Source organism: Neodiprion virginianus, chromosome 2 (assembly GCF_021901495.1).
Source record: "Neodiprion virginianus isolate iyNeoVirg1 chromosome 2, iyNeoVirg1.1, whole genome shotgun sequence".
NCBI lineage: Eukaryota > Metazoa > Arthropoda > Insecta > Hymenoptera > Diprionidae > Neodiprion > Neodiprion virginianus.
The window spans coordinates 6936769-6960775 of NC_060878.1; the positions used below are offsets into that span (position 1 = coordinate 6936769).

The 24007-nt window shown below is 38.9% G+C and overlaps 1 protein-coding gene across 2 annotated transcripts in view; it reads right to left on the reverse strand.

The window, feature by feature from the left end:
• The window catches only part of LOC124298672 (early nodulin-like protein 2), a 75322-nt gene extending 51841 nt beyond the window's left edge, over positions 1–23481 (reverse strand). The window contains exons 1-2 of one of the 2 annotated variants that reach the window (XM_046750994.1): positions 22456–23481; positions 21208–21810 (exon numbers count right to left, since the gene is read on the reverse strand). In XM_046750994.1, coding sequence (XP_046606950.1) covers positions 21386–21810; positions 22456–22729 — 699 coding nt within the window. In that variant the 5' untranslated portion in view covers positions 22730–23481 and the 3' untranslated portion in view covers positions 21208–21385. Of the gene's footprint in view, positions 1–21207; positions 21811–22455 lie in introns of those variants that run through there. The other variant, XM_046750995.1, reaches the window with a different exon arrangement.
• Between the last annotated feature and the right edge of the window lie 526 nt (positions 23482–24007).

Sequence of the window (24007 nt, forward strand, 5' to 3'; positions counted from 1 at the left end):
TTGCTTGCTAGTCTGTATCTCTCTCTCTCTCTCTGTATATACATAAATATCTATATATAGACCGATACGCAAGTATTTAATATACATTATACACACATCAAGGTGCACCGCATGTAATCTCTATTTTACGAGGAAAATAAATTATGCAATTACATTGTACACTCACACACACGCATACCGTATAAACATATGGATGTGTATGACACGAGCAACTCGTTAGCCGCAGGTGTATACGACTTAATGATACGCAACGCAGACTGACGCGTTACACGTATACACATGTATGCATATATTTATATGGGCAAGTATACGTATACACGTACGATAAATGCGCGAAGAATGATCATGATACATATGCTGTTGGCTTCAAACGCGTTTCGCAACTTGTATCGCGGCGGCTGAGGAACCAGGCTAATAAAAATATATCGTGATCACTACCGTAACAGCCAGAGAAATACATCCTGTGTATGTATGCCATGTATATATAAATATTTATATACATAAATACATACGAATACGAATAGTGTGAAAATCAAGTCTGGATGATGGATAATATCATGCGTAACGTGTATTATATTTAAGCAATTTGTGACATGTAATATACGCTTGATTATCGATTCATGCGGGAAAAGAAAAATCACTACGAGATGAAAAACGAATACGTATTAAATCGCGAATTATGCGAGTACGTTTGTCGTTTTTTTTTCGTTTTTTTTTTTTTCTATCCCGCGATTGAGAGACGATATTCCGATCCAATCGATCTGGAAGTTTACTTTATTACCGATTTTTTGCTCAAAAAGGAATTAGATAAACGGCGAAACTCTCAAGCGAATGACAATTATTTGTATGCTGTAGAATACGCGTGACAATCAATTGCTGATAAATCGATTGTGAAAGATAATCCATCTGTCGAATGATCAACGATGCAGCGCGGATTGATACGAACGGTGGGCATCGATTGGCTGGAGTGTAATATATTTATATATATATTTGCATACGTGTGTGTGTGTGTGTGTGTGTGTGTGTAACGTGAAGTTGAAACGAGGGCAGAATAAACGGGGCATCAAAATACTATGCAACAACTTTTGATACGTTGCCGTTTATGCGGCTGTCTAATTATCGGACAGTTAAAAAAGGCTCCAAGTGCCATTTTATTTTCGAAAAAGAAAAAAAAAAGAAGGAAAAAAATATCCAAGGACAAATTCAAGCTACAAATAATAACAATCAGATCACAAGTGATTTTTAGGGAAAGATTTACATTTTCCTGCATATACAGCAGCGTGTCATTTTTTACAAGAAACACGTAAATGAATGACAGCATGCTATTGTATTACATGTATTAAGTAGGTAGAATATGTTGTCCTTTGGGCGTTACTTTTTTTTTTTTTTTTTTACAATGAATCGCATCTCAGACCGGTCTTTAAATCGTGGGCAGTGGTGAAGTTTGTTATTACATACATATTGTAAAATATCGATGGAACGCGAGTATTATTACAGACGGCCGGACATCCGCGATCATCGCACAGTTTTACGAATCTCGTGAAAAAAAGCCCCTTGCGTCAGATAATAAAAATTCAACCGAGGTTGGTAGAAATCCTTTCCAAGTATTTTGGATCTAATGGGTGTGTAGCAAATTCCGGCTAAAGTGATTCAAGCCTGGGAGACACGAAAAACCCAACATGTATGAGAAAATAAAAAAAAAATAAATAAAAAAACAAAATTAAAAAAATAAAATCATTTATCTACTAAATATGGCGGAAGGTAAGACGACGAAATAGGAATTTAAAATTTGGAAGATAAAGAATAATACCGTAGTGTAAGAAAAAAATCGGTCAACGTGAATTTTCAATCCGAGTTCTAGATGTCAAATTTGGATTTCTTTCGCGTAACTCTAATAGAGGAGAAGAAAAAAATCATTTCATTAAAACAAAGTTTGCTCCTCGTTTCAACGTTCTGCTACCTGCTGCTTACGTCCATCAACCAAAAACATCGACACTTATTTATCAACGTTAAAAAAGACAAAAGTAAACTTTACAATACAACCTAATTATTTAAATAAAACCTCAAAAAAACCAAGAAAAAAAACTTTTTCCAGACCTCGCGTTATCCAAAATTATTCCAGGCAAATAAATATAATAGCCGTGCAATGAAAGGTTAGTTGAAGTTCCAGAATCCACGAGTAATCAAAAGATGGGGTGAGACAAGGGTGTGTAATCCAAGTATAATACGAGGTGTTACACATAATAATAATAATAATAACAACAATGAATAATGAATAATAACGATAATAATTTCACGACAATTTAACCACAGGAGGTAAAGAGAAACATGTACGCACACATGTATATGCAGCGAGTAAGTCCGAGCATTAGCTAATCATCATAATGAACACAGAGACGTATGGTAAGTAACAGTAAGATAAATACACACGTGTAAACACGCATCTAGAGATACACGGACAGGGATTCTTACGCAAACTAGCGAAAGTAGGCGACGTATCGCGGCTTGAAATACGGTATATCTATATATAGGATGAAATAATACGCGAACGTGTGTGGTTGCACGGAGACGTTGCGAAACGCGTCCCGCCGAAAGCGAGAACGGCCGTCCCTCTCTCTCTCTCCCTCCCTCTCTCACTCACTCTCACTCTCTATCCCATGGCATATGATATACGTGATACGCGAGGCCTGTAATTTGCCCTCTTCGAAGAAATCCGCGCGAGTTTCATCTTTTCGTACGGTATAAGGATGAATGGACGTCTGGACGAAAAGTTGGGTAGAAGGAGAGGGGTGACAGAAAAAAAAAAAAAAAAAATAAGTTTCGAAAATCCCAAGCAAATGTGTATGACGTTTGATAATGCGATCGACCCTCGCCGTTGTTTCCCTTTAAAAGAAAAAAACGACAAAAGTAATTCTGCGATCGTTCCAAGCTCTGAAAGAGAATTCTGAATTTTTTCTTTCTTTTTTTTTCAAATTTTTGTAAAGTTTGTAAAATACTTTTTAAACTGATTTTTGAAAGGACGTTTTTTTAAATTCCAAGCACAATTCTCAGAAACCGTATCTTCTATCCCAAAAATTTTCAGATTTTTTTCATTTTTCATTGTAGCACTCGCAATTTTGTTTTTTAACAAAACATGTTTCAACGGTCCGAAGATTCCCTAAAAATTCTCAAAACTTTTATTGTTCGCTTGGAACAATTTTAGGCCGGTTTCGTTATAGAGCGATTTTTGTCCCTTTTTTTTTTTTTAACAACCTTACGTTATTACAAACGGGAATGTAAGTTACGCGTGAATTCTGCTCCGAAGAAGACTGTCGAGCGGAATTTTTATCGTGCTCAATGCGAGATATAAATTCTCTAGCTACATCGAAAACGAATTAAAATTCGCAATTTCAAACCACGAATCTTTGAGATCGTCCGTTATTTGTTTAATTTCCACAGCGTAAGAACTTGTTAATTAATTGCATTATATAATAGTGGATTTGCAATGTGTAGTACGTTATTTTTTTGTTTTTTTTTGTTTCTTGCAATCAACAAAGGAGCCAAGTAAAAAACCATCCTCACAAGTATATTGTAAAAGGATTTAGAAATGAAACGTCAAAATTGCAAAACCCGTTAGATTAAATTTGACGAATTATGAAACTACTGTGCAATATTAATTCATGCACGTAATATCTCGGAGTTGAATTAAAATTCGTGACTTTCAATAAAATTCTACCTTTTTCCATACGTCAATTCTAAGTATAGACGCATAGTTTTCAAACGAATTTATCCCATAGATCTAATCTAGAGTATGTAATGTATACACGTGTAAACGAAAAGTTTTGAAACATTTGTTTATCATTTCGAAACTATCGATTCAACCTCGATTATTCGAATTAATTCAAATCTTCTACGAGTGAATTAACCCTGAAATATAAGTATCGTATATTATAATACATTACACGTTATACTGTAACATCCGATAAACTGTATTTTGTGTGTGAATAAATAGTCGTGGTCGCATTAAAAATACAAGGTAACGGCCTTCCAATATCACGGACAACACCGTCGGTAGATCTTTCTTAACGCACAGGAGTGCGTAAAGGTACGAACACGATCACCGATGTAAAGTATCAGACACGTACGATCAAGATTAGAAAGAGATTTCTTCCTCTTGATCGCGATACAAACTGAATCGAGTAATTCTTACCCTACCTATGCACTACGCATTATCTATTACAGGTATAAAAATGTAACGATCCGGTGATTACAGAATAAATTAACACAGCTTCGTGAGATTAAGAAGCGAATTAACAATCGGCGAAATTAAGAGACGGGGAAAAATGATTTTATTGGGAAATGAGTGTCGTCGGTTCAAAGTCTGAAACAATACCGTTATTGATAACCAATAATATAATATAACGTATTGACGCAGCAACCTTATTCATTTCACAACGTACGAGAGCTCTTATTATACCGGAACAATCTCTCGAAACTTGATGACTGGTAGGTAAATTATAAAACGGCGTGAAAACGTGCGATTTCACCCTTTTTAACAATAAAATACGCTGCCGAATGAGGGAAAAATTCATGCTCATCTCGTCGCAGCATCTTTCAAAATCAAATCTGACATGTAACCGAATCACTGTAGTTTTCTCTCATTAAGTAAATATCCGCGGGACGTATCCTGGCCTCTGCTTAACAAAAGGTTATTCGATTTCCAATACCATTTACGGACATGGGACATACTGATCATCGCGTGCGGAGCGCATTGCGAATCCTTGAAAACTCGTACAGTTCCATACCTGTAATCGTACCCTGTCTGTATACCCGTTAAATCCGGCATTGCACATACGGACATAACGTATGTGTGTATTAGCTATGTATAATTATAATAATAATAATAATAACGATGATAATAATATAAAACATTAAACCAACATCCGTAAATGCGTCACATAGGACCCATTTGTGTGTATACGCCGATAATGAATCATGAAATCGAAGAACGAAATCGTTTTCCAAAAAACAAAATCCTAAAAAACAATTGAGAAAACGATGATACGATATGATGTGTGATAAGAAAAGAAAACCCCAACAGAATGGGAAGAGAAAAGTGGTGCAGGACTGAAGATTTTTACCTCAAATATAGCCAATTTGGTACATCGTAAGGATAACAAGGATAAATACCTGCACCTTAATATACCATCGTTGTAACTTGTGTAAAATAATTATCGGATCTTGTTCAACTAGGTAACGAATTACAGTACCAGCCGATGGAATAATTATATTAAAAAAAAAAATTGCGTCGATCTAACGCGTGTATGAAAACAAATAAAAAGACTAACAATATGGAAAAAAAAATTCGACAAAAAATAGAAAGAAAAGAGAAAAAACCCGAAAAACCCGCACGTATGTATAATAAATATTAAACGTACATATCTACGATACAATTAGTTATATATGAAGTGTACAAAATTAACGAACGACGACGTCGATAATAATTCTACGTCACTGGGCGTCGCGTCAACCCGGACGGGGTTTTGCGGTGAGGTGAGGGGAACAAGCCTACGCTCCGCGCACGTATGTACACGTATCGATGTTTGTAACGCAGAGGGAGGAAGGGGGTGTACATCTATACATATATACGTGTATGCCCCCCCCCCCCCCCCCCCCCCCCCCCCCGATGCCGTAGCTCCTTCTCACTTATCCTCTCTACAAGGTACGTCATACAGAGAGACCTGCGCAGCGAGTCAGTCAGTCAGTCAGTCAGTCAGACCGCGAGAGATCGATGTCATTGTCAGTGGGTAAGGAGGTCAGTGGGTCAGTGGGACACCACTTTCAGTTTCGCTTCTGCACTACGGAGCAGGAGTCGCGCAACACCGCACGCAACGCGCAGGTCTCCGACGTATATCTCCGTTTATCTATCTATCTATCTCTCTCTCTCTCTCTCTCTCTCTCTCGCCGACGTTATCTCACCAACGTAGCGGAGGGAGGTGGGTGGGAGAGAGATGAGGGCTGACGGAGGGTGGTGAAGGAGGGGGAGAGGCGCCGCCGCGTTGCGCGAGATACCGCGGAAAGTAGGACGCTTATTAAAAAACCGCGCGCGGCGCTCCTCCGCGTGACGTGTTGGTCGTGGATATATACGTATACGTAGGTATTACGCGGATGTATGCCTGGTTTGCGGTAGCGCGCGTGCGCGTGCGCGAAACCTGCAACGTTGCCCGTTCCACCATTGCCCGTTGCCCCTTGCCCGTTGCTCGTTGCCCGTGTTGTCCGTGTTGGCGGGACGCGCGCGCGAGCGCGCTCACGCGATTTGTAATGTATGCCGTTGCTGGTGGTGCTGCTTCTTATTACTTCATGGCATGATGATCGTTTAAACTGTCGGTTACCCAATCGAATTAACATCGTAACTAACAATGTCTCTCTCTGTATACCGCGTTTATTGTAACACGCTTGTACACCGGGACAATATCTTGAAACTTGAAAATCAACCGCGCATGCGCCAAATAATTAAATCTCATTGGTCGGCGAAATCTTCCCGTAGCGATATTCTTGTCCGCGACGCAGGCGGGCCAACCTACGCAAAATGTGTGCGTTTGAATTTTCAAAGAGCGTAAGCGTCAAGTTCCGACCGTTCTTTGAAGAATCGACTCTCCGGCCCGATAACAAATGCTTCTCAAAACTTTCCGAGACGCTGCCTCGATTATTTGAGATTCTAGCCTCGAAAATTCGTGCCAACTACATCGCCGGCGGAAATAGTTTGACAGCTGAAACTCGGGATGGCCAGCCTGCGCGAACAGCCGATAAAACTCGGGCGTGCGCCGTTGATTTTCCAAGTTTCAAGAGATTGTTCCGGTATACATAAGTGTAGATGTATATACGTATGTATATTGTGATGTATATATATATATATATACTTACAATTAAAATTGTATGGAAAAAAAGATGTTTTCTTCTCGCAACTCAAACGAAAAATAAGCGGTTTTTGACCGCCTGTTGAAAATGAGAACAAAAAATAGTATTTGTTGAAATTTTAAAAAAGTACCGAACAGTTTACGAGGATTTCAACTTTTAACTAAAAGTGAAATGTTTCCATATTAAATGAATGCGAAATAACAAAATTAAAAGCAATCTGGTAGATTTGAGAGCTCATCTTTTGGGAAGATCTTATTCTGTCAAGCACTAACGTTTCAGGGGGGTAAGAGAAAAAAAAAACCTGTTTTTTCAACCACCCTAATGCACATGTTACAAATAAGATACATTAATTTTACCCATTTTGCAAATATTTATAATACGTATACCAATTCGTTTGTCGATATATTTATTTATCATCCATCATGTGTATACGCGCAACTTTTGTAGACACATATTTAATGGGTTTTAGGCTTCATCGCTCTAACATGAATGTATAATGAGTCCGTGTATGCACAGAAATGATCGTTTCTTTGTTTCGTTGTACATATTTTAATATCTAGATCAATGATAGTGTAAACGTTTTCAACAAACAATTACACAGACGGTACTTCTGTCTGATTTTCAACTTTATTTGTGTATCTTTCTTTTTTTCTTATTTCATATTTAACCTGATTTCCCAAATGTTAACTGTAGATGATCGATTGTATTCTCCATATATGTAAATTATTAGCGGTATACGTTTGATTGGATTCGATTTATTCTCTGTTATTCTTTTTCGGTTCCAGTTAATTTGACATTCAAATCGACGTTTCGCATTCCAATATAGACATGAATTTTCAGAGCGTACGCAGTATAAAATCTGATATCTGGAACAGTTGATGTTTAACTTTTTTCTGCAGGCTATTCTGTAAAATATGTACAGTGTACGTACAGATGTACAAGAATTGTGGGTACGAATTATAAATTGTGTTGTGGGAATTTGATGTATCAGAATTTCAGTAATTACCACCCGTGGCATTGTTCCAACAATAAAGAACAATTCAACTCTCGCTAAAACGTGGATTTACACATGCCTGAATTATTGTCGTTCCTATTTTGTGATCTTTTTATTTATTTTTTTTTTTTTTTTTTGACAAATTTCTTTGACCACGATAGCTGTAAGATTCTCAAAAATAGCCAATAGTATTCAAAACTAAACAAAAAAAAATAATAAAATGAACGTATTATGAGAGTGAAAGAATCCGGTCAATTTTTTTGTTTGGTTTATTTTTTCGCAAAAATTTCAACGCGCGATCTGCATATATTTTATGATTACGATACTTCACAACTCGCAATCTGTGTGTTTGTTTTTAGTCGAAAATACTGAAAGGCAATTATCGTTATTCTCCTTAGAACGAATTTGAAAACTTTTGGGACGATTATTCTAGTTCTTTATTTTGCCTCGCAGTTTATTGAATTATCGTGAAAGTGTGCCGAAGACGCGTAAAAATATTCAAAGTGGGAGGTCTGACCTAGTTTCAAATCGCAGAGGCGAAATAAATGTCGAATTGCAGAAGAAATATAATAACGTTGCTCGATTATTAATATGTGCGATTCGAATGATTTTGAAGCCGAGGAATTAAACTGATTGAATTTAATTGAAATCATAGATTGAATTTAAATCTAACTGACGTACGGATTATAATAATTTGAAATTTGGATTTCTTCTTTAATAAAAAAAATCAAAAATATAAACTCGAAATTTACAAATTCGACGTTCTTAAAAGTTATTCTGAAGCTGCGAAATGGTGATCTTTTTTCTTCTCGCAATCAGAAACTTGCAAAACTACAAGTTGGTTAATTTTTTTGTTCGTAAGATTAAAAAATTCATTAAAATTAATGATAGTACAAAATACTTAAAACGCTGCAATTGCGGATCGTATGAAAGAAGTCCAAACATCGTCGCCAAAGAGCAGCTATGTAATAATCGGAATAAAAAGTTGATTTTGAAATTGTATAATAAAACGGTTGCATAAATGAGAAGTAATAAAAAAAAAAAAAACAAATCGAGATTGTCTAAATTTTGCGGTACATAATTTAGTAAAATATCAAAAACGTCGGATACAATTATTTCAAATTTGATTTGTACCCGATTCGGTATTATCCGGCTATCATCGAATGAAATTTGTAAAAACAACACGAATTTAGCGTAAAAATAAAACTATTCGATAATGTGACTAGCTTTAAAGATTATCACAATTTTCGAGCAATTTCTATGTATAAAAAAAAAAAAAAAAAAAAGTCACGGTACTCGATTACTTTTTCCGTCCCAAAGGGTTATATTTTTTCGATAAAACATATCGGAATCTGATTCAGTTGCTGATTTACAGGCTCCTGTTCCTCAATTTCTCCGGTTTCGGCAATTTTTTTTTTTTACTAGACTGTACACCCGATGAATCTTCAATCAGCGATGTATAATTTCACCTAACTCACGTTGAAGCGGGTATATATATATATATACATCTCTCTCGCTCTCTTTATATATATATACATATATATATAGAGAGCGAGAAACGAAAAGGCGTGAAAAAGAACTGGAAGAGAGAAAAAAGAAAGAAAAAAGAGACAAAGTACTCGCAGCGTCTAAATTTATAGCCCGGGTGAGAGATTTATTTATTAATTTTTTTTTTCTATCTTTTTTTTTTTTTTTTAGTTTTATTCAGCGACCATGTTACAGAAGATGGAACGAGACGGTTAATCTAACGGTCTGGAATCGGGTCTCCCTTTTATAATATAAATATAGCCAAATGTACATTTATACACGAATGGGAAGGATAATAAAAAAGACTCGAACACGAAGAGCTGCAACACCGAAATTTAAGAAGCGCGTCTGTCTGGCTCGGCACAAAACCGACCGTCGGGTCAGAAAACGGAGACGAATGGACTGTGCCAACTGGTCCATGAACGAGCCAGATGTTCGCTAATCCCCGTGCAGAAAGATTGAAAGTGAAATATCGAGGTCCCTGCCTGCAGCGCAAGTGCCGTTTAAGGAGGATGTACTCTAGAGTGTTTCAAAATGACCGACTATTTTTTTTTTTTTTCGAAGAGCATTGAAAAATCTTTCGAGTGTCCCTCAAAAATGACCTCGGTAAAATATGAGCTCTTAATATTGATTTTTAGAGGTGGCGATTCTCAATTTTCTATTTCCCATTTAAATAACATGGGAAAATTTTTTTTAAAAATTTAGAATTTTATTGCTCGAAAACGAATCGGTGTGAAGATACAAACAAAACATATTCTTGTAGGAAATTTTACGCTCTACAAAAAAGATCTGAATAAAGATTTGCGTAAGGTAAGTCGTTTCGGAGTTATCAGGCCTCAAACATCGAACCGTTTTAAATAATGATGTTATTAATTTATAAATGCTACAAAACTGACTTTAACATGCATCGTTAAAGTAACGTTACCAACTTCAGCCTCATCATTAATAATAATGATCCTTGCAAATTATTAGCGGTACACGTTTAATTGCATTTCGATCTATTCTTTTTTGGTTCGTTTACGTAATTCGACAACTTTATTTATTTATAATAATATCAAGACTTTCCCGTCTGATTGTTTTCCTCTTCAATCGACTCGCTGGTAAGAATTATTCAAATTTCGAATCTTGTAACGCGGACTGCAGCTCGGCTTGCTAATTAAAGACCGCACGTACACACGCACATAAATATATATAGTTAAGCATACGCAAGGTTCGCAATCCGGTTAACTTCGTCTCGACTCATAGTTCAAACAACAAGTAAACATGACCCATCTGTATTTTCTAAACGAACCGTCGATTACCACTCATTGAATAATGCGATCACGATTAAAGACTGAGAAACGGTAATCGACTAGTCCGATAATTTTTGGTTGAATATTGGCGTAAAAAATAAGAATCTGCATTATCATCCGTGCGATCGATTATCTACCGAGAAAATCGAAAGGAAAAGTTTCGCTTAAATTAAAACTCATACTTCCTGCTCGCATGTTTATTATTCTTGAATAGCGTAGAATCTTGTTCTAAATATAAATCAATTTTTATCCCTGCAATCGTAATCTGTATGATCTCCACAAATACATTGCAGCATAATAAAATATTCATTATCCAACTGAAATTTACTGCTTGTTTTTTTACATAAGTACAACAGTTTTTACGACCGTACTCGGTACTTTTTTTCTTCCTAATTTCTTTCGGTGTACCGTTTTCCCGCTTTTTTCCGAAAAAGAACGTTAAAAAAATTAGAAGCATTTATTACGCGACACTCGATATTTGAATATATTTTCATATTTTTTGGAAATAAAATTATGCTGTGAATTAAAAATAATATCGATCAGCAATTTGATAACCAATGATTCTACGATGAAAATATTTCATGCTATTATTCTTCATCCTTATTTGAATGTCAAATTTTTCATCCGCGACGCTTGTCGTGTTACTTCCGAAGTAAGCACGCGTGTGACGTACAAGTACCCCAAGTGACTAGAAAGACATATCGAGTACCACGTAGACTATCTGTGCGGCACAAATTTACTCGCGGTACACTAAGCTGGGTAATATCGTTGTTGATACTCGCTTGTTTACTCCTGTATAATTACTAATTATACGGTAAAACTTACTCACGGTAGACGTACAATTCATTCCTGAACGTTCCATGCAATTCAATGTTTATCGATTCTTGCATTAGTTCAGCGCGGCGTCGAAAATAGAAACTGTTTATAAATAATACATAATGCATGAGGGTAAATACGATCAATTATTAATAGATCAGAAACTAGTGCCATTGTTTAAAAGTCATCCGTTACGAAGAGAATTTATACAGTATAAATTCGGATGATACGATAGCGTCTAAATTCAAATTTCACCTCTCGTTTTACGTGATGTTTCACATACACATGGGTCAGTTACGAGCGAATCTTCTCGATATTCAAATCATTGTCATCATTACAGTTCGCGCGGATCGAAAATTTCGCAACGACCTCGTCTACGATATTTACACAAACGAATACAGTTTTCAAATATTCTATTCAACGATGCTTCGTTCTCCTCTCTCCTTGAGTCAAGGATCGCGTTATTGCAGAAAGAAGATATATTTAAACTTGACACTTCTGTCGGTGGTAAAAATGTCAATCCAAGTTACAAGTTCAGTTGTTCACACGGGTCTGAAATCAAAAAACTGCATAGGTTTTTTAATACTGTTTCTTGTAGATTGATACCGGGAAAAATATTCAAAAAGTTCCATCGCGTCAGGTATTTTTTTTTTTTGAATTCGCATTTGCAGCTTCACTTAAAGTGAAAGTACCGTTTAATTCGATATCCGGTATCCTATTCTTGATTCTAAAAATCCTATGCAAAAGTGATTTTTTACTTTCATTTAATATGCATTAGAGTGAGACTCAAGAATAAATACAAACAGAGAAACAGAAATTATTGTATAATAGAGAATTATAAAAGGTTTCATTGGCGAAAAGAGATTGAACACGGAATTTTAAATAAACTAGTTGTAAAACCCTCGCTGGCTAAAGCTCGCTCTGGGTCGGATGTTTGGTTTCGAACTTTAATACTATGTATGATGTTTGATGTATGAAATTGTTTGTTTAATTGTTTACATGTTAATATAAACATAATAAATATGTTTAATTCGTTGTAATAAAATGATGATTTCTTTATTAGATTTATCCTTTTTTTTCATGCAAGCACCTTGTATTTTGCAAAAATACTCTGCGTGATAGAGGGAAACGGAAATCATTTTTGGATTTAGGAGACTCGAAAAGTTTAATATTTACTGAAAAAAAGCTGACCTGTGGTACGTGTAATTGCGTATTTGAAATTCAATTGCGAGTATAAAAAATGTGCGTCCCGATCATTCGATACTCTCCGGATAATATTGAAAGCCTCTTTCCCGAGTCACGTTTTCATTCCGACAGATTTTCGACCCGACTGTCCAACATCGTCGTCATCGTACGTCAGTCTCTGTCCCACAAGTCCTGCAATTCCACGGCAGCGATCTACACTATCGAACGATGCAGACGGAGTGGGCCGTGTGACGTCAGTGAAGGAGGCCCGCCGATCGTTTATCCCTGAAAGTGGTCGCGTGGCGGCGCTGGTGTGAAAGTCCGTGTAAAACGTTGCTGATTTTATAAAAGAACCAAGGAACCGTCTTGCAACCAATCGACAAACTCACGCCCAAGTTTTGCACTCCGTACAATATTTACCTTGCAACGACTCCTTGTTGTCAATTAATTCGTTCACACAAGAGGACTTAGTTTTAAAAGAAAACGATCGTACAAAACGGTCAGCCCAGAAAATTTCCGATAGATGGTGTTTGTGGCCGTAAGAAAAAGTACAAGTGTTAAGGCGTTAAAGCCTTTTTCGTCACATCGCGATTCAAGTCAAACGCAAAACTGATTCCAAGTCGAGGTCACCCTATCTTTTAGTTTTTTTTAATAACGCTGCACTGTTACACGTTTCGTGCACCAACTGTAAGATTACCGCAGGTATGGATTACTTGTACAACGGTTATAATATTTCCACCGAGGCATTGAAAATTAATTCTGAGATGCGCGCGTGTGTGTGTTGCGTTTTATGTATTACGTGTGTTATATGTATGATACATATTATAGGTACAATGGTATATTTTTAATGTCTTATATTCCCTCGTAGAAAATAATATGAACGTAAATATCGTATATTGTAAACGTTTTTCAACCATGGAATATAAGTTTCAACGATTCGTGTTCGGCTGGACGCGTGATTTTGAAATCCCGGTATCAAACGATGATGTTAATTACTGCAGCTCAAAAATGATTCCCCTTCCTCTCCTCGACTCATTTTCCATTAATTACCGTTTGTTTTCTGTACAAAACATCGAACCGAGTGTATAATTTATATATTATTTGGTAAGCATGTCACGTTTATGTTTGAATGTACATGCGTACGCAGTATATAAAAGCGCGAATTATCGACGCAGGAACCCCGAAAATCGTTGAGTGTAAAATAATGGAGAACGGAACATGTCCGACGATCCTTCAGAAACAAAAAAAAACCATTCACGAAGCACGATTTTTGGGATTGTCTGAGACATTTTGAAAGTACTGCGAAAACGGGAAGCGAGAATACGAATAATTTTATTAGTAATCAATGTAAATGAATTATAATACTTACAACGTGAAGAAAGGAATGTAAACAAAAAATCGTGCCAATTTCTTACGCGAATTTGAAGAATTCTTGACAAAAAAAAAAAAAAGAAATTACTCAAGCGGATTAAAGCAGGCAAACTCATTTGACGGCGGTTATTGCAACTTCAGGACTTCAGAACTAGCTCATGGTCTTAAAAAGAATTGTTAAAGTGTATAGAAAAGTTTAATACAATAGAAGAGAGAAAAAAAAAAATATATTCTACAAACCACTTCAATAAAATGAAAAAGAATAATTTTCAATCAAATCACTCTACTTGCGTTATTATTTCAAGACGGAAACGCGATTTCTTGCTTCAGACGCTGTGAATAATGAAAAAAAAAATAATAATAAAACACAACTTACGAATATCACAAGCTAAATATTTTTCAACACTTGTAAACGTGCCACTTGAAGAGTGTTAAATTTTTTCAACAAAATCAAAAATGGTCAAGGTCACGAATTGGTTGGTTTCGTATGGAATGCCCCATACATATTACATATTATATGCGTGTGTATGATGTATTATGTGCCAGACAAACGTTGTGCCAACCCGATATAAAATTGATATTTATAACTTGCACCCTGTTTAGGCTTCGGGTAGTTATAAGGCGCCTACCTATAAAGGATTATACAAACACTTGTCGTGTTTTTAGAATAAATAAGAGAGGGATAGATGGATAGACAGTTAGATGGATAGGTAGGTAGATACACAAATAGGTAGATAGATAGATAGATAGATAGATAGACAGACAGACAGACAAATAGATATATATATATATTTATAGATAGATAGATAGATAGATAGATAGATAGATAGATAGATAGACGGATAGATAGGCAAATGGTTAGATGGGCAGATAGATAGATATACGGATAGACAGAGTCGAAACAGTCAAGTACGTGCATAATAATTATTGTTAACTTTGTGGTGTATTATTGAGTTATTCCAGTGCGGGTTTATCGAAGTGGGTCAAGCGATTCAATAACTGAGGTATACGCGTGGGAGACGACGGAGCTGAGCGGAGGGGCAACGAGAAGAGACGCGGGGAACGCGGGGGTATCGCCAACGTTACCCAATTCGTTGGCAACCAGTGCCTCCTCCTCTTCCACCATCCTCCATCCACCTCCTTCTCCTCGTGCCTTTATGCCATTTTACAACCACTTTTGTGTACCTCTCTCTCTCTCTCTCTCTCTCTCTCTCTCTCTTATTCTACACGTTTCATCTTAACTGCACGCACGCAGGGAGACGGAAGGAAAGAGGGAACGATAAAGAGTAAGAAGGATTGCAGAAAAAATAAAAGAGAAAATACTGCCGCAACCCTAATCGATTCCATCGTAACTTGGTATCGATTTCCCTTATCATCTAGGTACTTCGACCTATATTCGCAAATTTTTCAAATATTCCTCAAAATATTTGTGTTATATTACAATTTATGAAGTAACGGTAAGGTTTTTAGTATAAACTGTGAGAAAAGAAAAAAAAAAAAAAGAAAAATATGTATACAGCAGATCTAGAACAACTATACACAGACACGTGTATTATATAAATATATAAATATACGTGACACGAGTGCACAACACGTAATTAAAACTTCTACATAATTATTCGATATTGATGAATGGACACTCGGTTTGACGTGTGACAATGTAAATTATATTATATTGTAAACCCGATAGCATTGAATGTAACCAAATGTTTGGCAAACAATCTTTTTTTTTTTTTTTTTTTTTACAGACAATACTAAATTTTTGGTATAACCTAGTAATATCTACACAATAAACACGTATCTAAGATAAAATTAAAATAAAATTTTGTTTCAAGTTCATTTCAACTGTAATCGTATAAAATGAATTTTTTTTTTTCAACCAAAAAGAAATTGCCCACAGCAAAAGCAATAAGAAAAATACGAAATAATTCCATCGGACAGTGTGCGTCGGATAAAATAAAGAAAAAAAAAATTAAACTATACGATCGTCATATAATTTTGTTAGATGTGAAAAATGACAGAATTGCAGTCAATAATATTTCACTGCACAGATTTTGACTGCTAGCCTAATCGTCATTCAAGAATCTGGTCACTCCCCTCCCTTTGGAACTACAACGAGGGTAAAATTGAGACTTTAAATTTACCGGGCCGCAGCTAACTCGGTATTGTACACGCGTTACGTAGCAATAAATACAACACTGCATACACAAAAGGTTGTAAAATCGTCGATCCTACTCCCCCCCGGTGAGAAAGTTGGCCCAACAACGTCGAGGGTTGCTGCCTCTTAAGCGATACCCATAACCGAGGGGAGAACTGTCAAAACCGTTGTTGCAGGGCCCGAGGTAGGTGTGCCTAATTGCGAGAACCGAACCCTGGGTCTATCCATTGGAAATGAATCGTCAGGGTGAATGGAGCAAGTGCCGATTTAACGCGAAGAGGACTCGAACCACCTGCGGAGACTCGCCCGGGCAAACAACCCCGTGAAAATGACGAGATTTTAACGGGGGTAGGGATTTTCGGCACGTGCCAAAAAAAGGACCGGGACCCAATGGAGTAAAAGGAAGACCGGCGTCTTTGGTCCTTTGTCAAATTGGGCTCATCGTCGTCCCGGATCCCCGCGTGCAGGTATGAATTTCGTGTGGATTTTGACCTGGTTTAATGGCGTCTGTCCATCCGTTCCATTCGTTCGTTCGCTCACTGGCGAACTCTTACTTCACCCGCGGGCTCGCGCCATGCACTTGGTCACGGAAAAAGGGAAAGTGTGACAACAATGCGACCTCTCCGACTGCAGTTGCAACATCCTTGTGCCGACAAAGGTTACCGAATTTTACCATTCAAATTCGACCGATCGCGTGCTACTATAGGCACCCAAAAAACGCGCGCGATTCCATTTTTCAAATATTCAAGTAAATGGTAAATCAAAAGGTCGATCAAGTTCGATCGGGTCAATAAAAAAACGAACTCTTTTCAATATGGAAAAGCGAACGGACTGAAGGATTTTCAAAGTGGAAAGAGCTCGATTATTTACATCTGCAAGAACTTGTTCGACAACATCGCGGAGTGCAAGATAAAATTCGTTTTCAACTTTTTTCGAGTGAGTAATTTGGTCGCAATTTAACACCATCTTTATACTCAACCGCCCCGAAGTGATTGGAAAAATTTACAGGAGTACCTTGGACGAGACATGAATTAAGAACAAGATCGTTATTATTCGGTGCTCTGTGAAAAAAAAAAAATAAATAAAAAAATAATCGAAGCATTTTCGTCTTCACGGTTCTGCTGGGTTCAAATGTACTAATAAATCCATTTGTTTGAATTGCATATAGTAGGACTTGATTCCACTGTTATCATAGCTTCTGTGTACAAAACCTCATTTTTAATCACGCATATGACGATACGTTTGTTTGTTCAGGTCGCAATTTCAAGAGTTTCGCAAATTTCACGTAATTCCAAGACGTTATTAAAGAGGTCTGCAATTGCAATCGCCGTTCGAAGTGCGTCCTCCTCATACGTTCCGTTCATACTGCGAAGGCTGTTGTAAAAAGATTGATTCGGTGCATTCCCATAATCGGAATGGTCCTTGATTGAAATCGGTTGTCGAATCATCAACGTTATCGTTACCACGATTTATACTTTGGAACAACCGGTTAGCTTCTCTCTAACTAGCGACCTCGGTTAATTAATAGTTGTAATAGGTACGCGTCTATGCTAGTAGACGAGATGAGTCTGCCGATCTAAAATAACCAAATGACGCTGATCGGGTGTGCCTAATTTTAATGAACCTGCAAGTGCGTCCAAGGATGCGAACAATAAACATACACCAATGCAAATAATAATCTGTAAGAGAATGCTCAGCAATGTTTGCCGGTAAAATTTCGTGAATTTCATTATTCGATCGTACGAACGAACGCATCGTTGTAAAACACAACGTAGACATTGCGCAAGATCAGAATAGTGAATACTTTTGATGACGTATGTATGTACAGGTATTGCGATTCGATGGAATCTCTAAGTACAAGAGAAAAAGCACACGCTGATCGCACGCGATAATGCCAACGTAAATATTGACCCAGTCAGTTTCAAAATAACGGGGGAACAAGAGAAGAGAAGATACCCTTCTTGGGTGAAAGTACGAACCGTAATGAAGGTGAAGAAAGGATCACGGTGGGTTCTGGTACCTCATACCTGTCGCCATGCCGTGACCGTTTACTGTTTGCAAATATCGTCAGTTTTTCGCCTGCGTCTTGCGCGTGTCTGTGTCCGTATACCTTTGTAACACCATTGAAACAAGCGCTGCGACGAAAGCGAGATTTTAATCTTGATTTATGACGGCGTTCGCACGTCGCAAGGTGCCTCTCACAGAGATCAGGGCCCCGAGTTAGGGCGTCGCTAAATTACTTTCGGAAATGTAACAAGTGCAAGGCAGGTGCAGGTACACGAGACATACCTAGGCCTGAGGTATGAGAATAGAATCGGATACGCGCATTGACTCGTCGTCAACAAACACGCCGGGAAGTCTGTGCCGAAGATTAACTGCGCCCTTTTCCCTTCATCGCCTAAACGCTGCGGCAGGCACGTGCCGAAAAGGGCAGCAAACCGTGAAAAAATTGCTTCTCCTATTTTTCGCCCCATTGAAAAAGCCCGCGGTACGGGAAAGAAAGTCACCGTGACGTCTGGTGCTGGAATTCGATGTTCGATCGATTTTCGAAGAGCGGCGAATTCGGATCAGATTTCACGACTAAAATTACTAATATAAATTAGCCGACGTTAGAAACCTTTGCGGTTATTTTTTCAACCTGTACGAATGTGATCGGGTATAGTTTTTAACGATTTTTCGTGCGTTAATTGGCTGCCAAAAATACGAATACGAGCAAGTCACTGTTTACAAGAATATTTTCAAAATAATGTAAAAGTGAGGATGAGTTGCGGATAAATTCGCATGTTTACGAATAAACTTTGAGCCTCTCTTTTTCCTCCATCAATTGATATGCATTACCATATACGTATGTACAGAGTCGTGTTTCTCTATAAGACTGATCCCGACGAAACCCACGCGCGAAACCTGTTACAACTTAAGCTAATGCGCCGATCGTCGCGTCGTTGATTGTGAATGTAAGATAAATTGAAGAAATGATTTTATTCGCCACATCTGCAGTGCCGATGTCTGAGGAGTGAGGAGACGCGAGTAACAACAGACACACCGATTTCAATTCGCACAGTTCCTACACGATGATTCCACATGCCGTCGATGTGCGACGATAAGTAAGTTCGAGTTAAAAGTGACTGATATTTTCCTTATTATTTTACATTACAGCAGTTCACCCATCCTGCCGATAAGTTCATACATTCCTTCCACTTTTCGCGATGACTAGAGACGATCGAATTATCGGTTTCATCGATGACGTGATACCGATTATAGCTACTGCATTTCATTCGGATAATATAAACGAGGCTGAAGTTAGTAACGTTGAAACACAAAATTACTACATCGCACCTTATTATCAAAATAACTGACAAACTTGAATTTAGACAATATGAGTTTGTGATCGTGTATTAACGGTTTGCTAAATATCAGGTAAATTTAAAATTGCAAAATGACAACTTTTTCCAAGGATGCATCGTTGCAATAACGTTACAAACTTCAGCATGGTGAACATAAAATCGGTTACATGTCTACACGTTTGACAGGTAGACACATATATTTGTTACCATATTATTTCTACAAGAAGGATGGTTCATTTTACAGCCAATAACGAGGAGAAGAGAACAAAATGGTCAAACGGAGCGCCGTACTGCGTACATTTGCACGTTTATTTCATACAATACCTACACAGACGTAGATACGCGACGTGAGCAATTAGCCTCTTTGCAAAGTTCTAGCTTTTTTTTTAGATTTTTCAGCGGTAATTTATATACGTAGCCTGAATTTATCGCGGTTCGCATCGCGCCTCTAATAATGTATCTGGGATTTTCTAACAATGCAGGGTTTCCTTTTGAAAGGTATTAAGAGTGCCTTGGTGGATTTCGCCATTGACGTATATATCTCCAAATATCGAAGTCCGTGTACCTCTAATGCGAAAAAGGACTTGACAGTCTGATTCTACAAGAAATTCTTAACAAAAACATTACAATACATTTTTATTTGACTCGGAAATAAAGAAATGGCACGAATTCTACGAATTTACTGTTACGATTTCGTAGATAACGTGCCATTTCTTTATTTCTGCGTCAAATGAAAATGCATTGGGGCGTTTTTGTTCAGAATTTGGTATAGAATAGGCGTTGTCCAGTTCTTTTTCGCATTTGATTTACGTGGACTTCGATATTTGAAGATATGTACGTAAACGTCGATATTGACCAGTGGCATCCCCTTAAACAAACGTCGCTATCATATAACAAATACGTACATTGTAACATGTCCGCGGCAATGAGCTAAGTGAGAAAGTAAAATCAATTATATACACGTTAATTAATTGCGTACGAGGCTAAAGCTAGCAGCCAAAATTAACAGGGCAAACGTTCTAACGTTCATTCGAATCATGTAGTGGAAGTTCGAAAATGAAAATTTTGTCAAATACCTTGATACCCCGATAATACTTTTATTGAATCATGAAGCTAAAACTGAACCGCATTTTCGTATTTTCAAAAAGTTTAACGCGTTTCGCTGCCAGCTCTTCAGCTTCGTTAATTAATTTGCGTAAAAATAACGCAGCGTCTCGGGACCGATTGTTCCGTTGATTCGCTTCATACTCGAAATTACCTGCAGCGCTAGCGCTGAGAGAGCGTTGGAGAAATAGAATAACCTGAGACAATACACACCAGGCTTGCTGCAATTGTGCAACGATTACACGTATTACACGTATAACGACACGACGATTGCGCGAGAGAGAATGAGTTATTTTCATCGCAATATTGAGCATATAAACATACATGTACCAGCGTGTTGGGGGATTGGGAGAATTATTATTAGCTGTGGTAGACGTACGGCGTACACACACCAAGGTATGGGCAAGATCGCGCTGCACGCGTCATTCACGGACATCGCGTGCACGCGTGTGAGCTGCAAACTCACGCGCACTGGCCCAAATTCTGCGTGCGAATAAAGAAACGTGTGTCTCCGGGGCAGCAGTGTAATGTCTAAGTTTACGCAGGCAGGCACGCGTGTGTCGATCGTACGCGCCTATGCATACAGGTAGGTACACACGTGCGTATCGTTGTACTTACTTACTTATGCCTACGCATGTCGCGTATCAGTCGTAAGTGTGCGAATGAATCGCAGAGACAGACCATGTGGAACGTCGTATTACATCGCGGCTGGATCTGACGACGATACGGCACGACGTTGCCGGTTTTCAGGCGCGATGCGTCGTCCCTGCCCTCCTGTCCTCCTGGCCTCCTGGCCTCCTCCTATTTCTCTTTCTCTTTCTCTTCTCGGCGCGCAGCGATCGAGTGACGACGACACACGTAGTGGGTCGAGCCACAGGCTGGAAACTTTAGTGAATGATCTTTCTCTTTCTCTCTTTCTCTCTTTCTCTCTTTCTCTCCGTCTCTCTGTCTGTCTGCCCCGGTGTAACCAGGTGTTTCCCTTTCGCAGGCACATCGCTACTCGCCGTGCTTTTATATCCTTTCTTTTCAGAGAGACCGATCTCTTCCTTTCGTCGGTTGCGTAACCCCGTCGTCGTTCTCGTCGTCGTCGTCGTCGTCGTCGAGACGACGACCGATGTGTCACTGCAGCGTGACAGCAACAGCAAAACAGCAGAAGTAGAAGTAATTAACACGGTAGCAACAGTTCCGCAGCGTCGGTCTTATCAGCAACAATGTCAACACCAGCAACATTCATGGTTGAGGAGGAAGGAGAGAATGGGAATAAATACCTATATGGGGTAAACGTGGAACAGAAACGGCGGGAAGGAAATGTAGGAGGGGGGGGATCGACGGACCCCCGACCACGGTTTACACCATCTACCGTGTTATGCCAGCGTAGCGAGCGCGTAGGTACGAACACAATACAACTGTACCGGCACAGGTAGGTGGTTGTAATAACACATTTCGTACAAGTGTGAGAGCGGCAGGTACGTAGAGTGTGCCGGGGGGGGGGGGGGGGGGGGCGAGGGAGGAGAGGCGGGGAGGCGTGTAATAGCCGACAGAAACGTCGGGGGTTATGGGTTAGAGAATTTTTGACCATAGACAAAAGAACATCGAAACAAAGAAACAAACGAACTCGTATAAGGTTTGACAAAGAGGATTACCACCGCCACCTGTAGTAGTAGTAGTAGCAGTCGGTTATCCCCGAGTTAGTATAGTATGTACAGTACGGCTGGCTTATCGGTTCGTTTTTGTTTTTTTGTCACTCGTGTTTTAATAGGCTCATACCTGTGGCTTCGACGGTGGCGGCTGGCACGGCAGCGCTGCCCTGCGAGGCTAGTGTAGGTGGGTGATGCGTTGCAGTTTCAGTTTGTACCTGTTGGGGCTGCGGTGGTCCCGTTTCAAGGACCGGGGCAGGGGCTGATACCGAGGTTGAGACAGGGACAGGGGCAGAGGTTGCAGGGGCCAGGGTGACCGAGGAGGCCTCGGACAGAGCGGCCGCCGGTGGGCTACCCGGACCCCCTCCGTCGGTCGTTGCTGCTGCCATTCGGCCCTCGTGCATTCTAGTTATGTATGTATGTACTCTCTGTGTCTGTCTCTTGCGCCCGTCTCTTCTGCCGCGCACAACACCTACACCACGCCGTTAATGCCCGACGCCCTTTTCGAGAAGCTGCGCGAACACCGTACGCTATCGGGACATCTATTATCACGCCGACATGACGACCCCAACCCTTCGAATTATTAATCCCTACGCGGGTAAAAAAAATCGAACGTTAGATAAATGTAGGTCTGTAGGCCACTTCACTTACACTTTGCATTCAGAGACGGAGACTCGCTAGTCAAGCGAGCGTTCGCGACTGGTCGTAGCCTCGTTAAGAGGGACTGACAGCCGACGGTCCTATGTAACCGAATTACCTACCTCTTCGTTTTTTTTTTCCTTTCTTTTTGTTTCTCTCTTTGATTTAATACGGTTACTTTAACCCCATGCGTTTACACCTACCCCTCGTACCGACCTAGTGTATCGAAACGATCAGATACATCGGTTTATTATAACCCGACCAATGATTTCGTTGATCATTTATTCCACCGCGGATAGGTGGTTTTTTTTTCCTCTCGGGAACAATGATGAAAGGCATTAAGTAGGTCAGATGTCACAATATTATTGCTCGTTTATTGACGATGCTTCAATGCCCGTTTTTCACATTTATTATATCGTTAATTCGAACGGTGGATAAACGTTGATAAATCAACAACAGAACCGAAGATAATACGATCTAATACGCATTTCATTAATAAGCGGCGCACTTGACTAGCACGTTAGAATTCATCGCCGAGGCGCCACCTACAACTTTTATGACCGCGAAAATCAACCTGACTAACGTGCGACGCGACGTCGCGCGGATATTCTAAACAGATTACTTTCGTTTTCGCTCGTCTCACTTTCTAATCTCGCCGGGCTGATTACACATTCGCACACGTACATTACAAACATACGCGCGTCGTTCGAATGATTTCGTTTTTCACCTTGTTTTGCTCTGTTTCTTTCTCGTCTTGTCGCGTATATGTTTAAAACGTAACCGTTGCTGGCGTTCCAGGGTATTCAATGAACTCTATGAACATTTTCAACTGCGTTCACATTAATAATTTCATATGAAGCAAAAAATAAAATGTCCGGAATAAATTTCGAGTTATTTTTCGAAAACAACTCTCCACTGTAATCCCATGTGAACATTAGAGATATGACTCATCATTCACCCCGCGAAACCTTGGAGAAATGGACTATAAAATACAAAATGCAAATTCCAGGATCACGAAGAATTTTACGGGAATAAGCAAATTA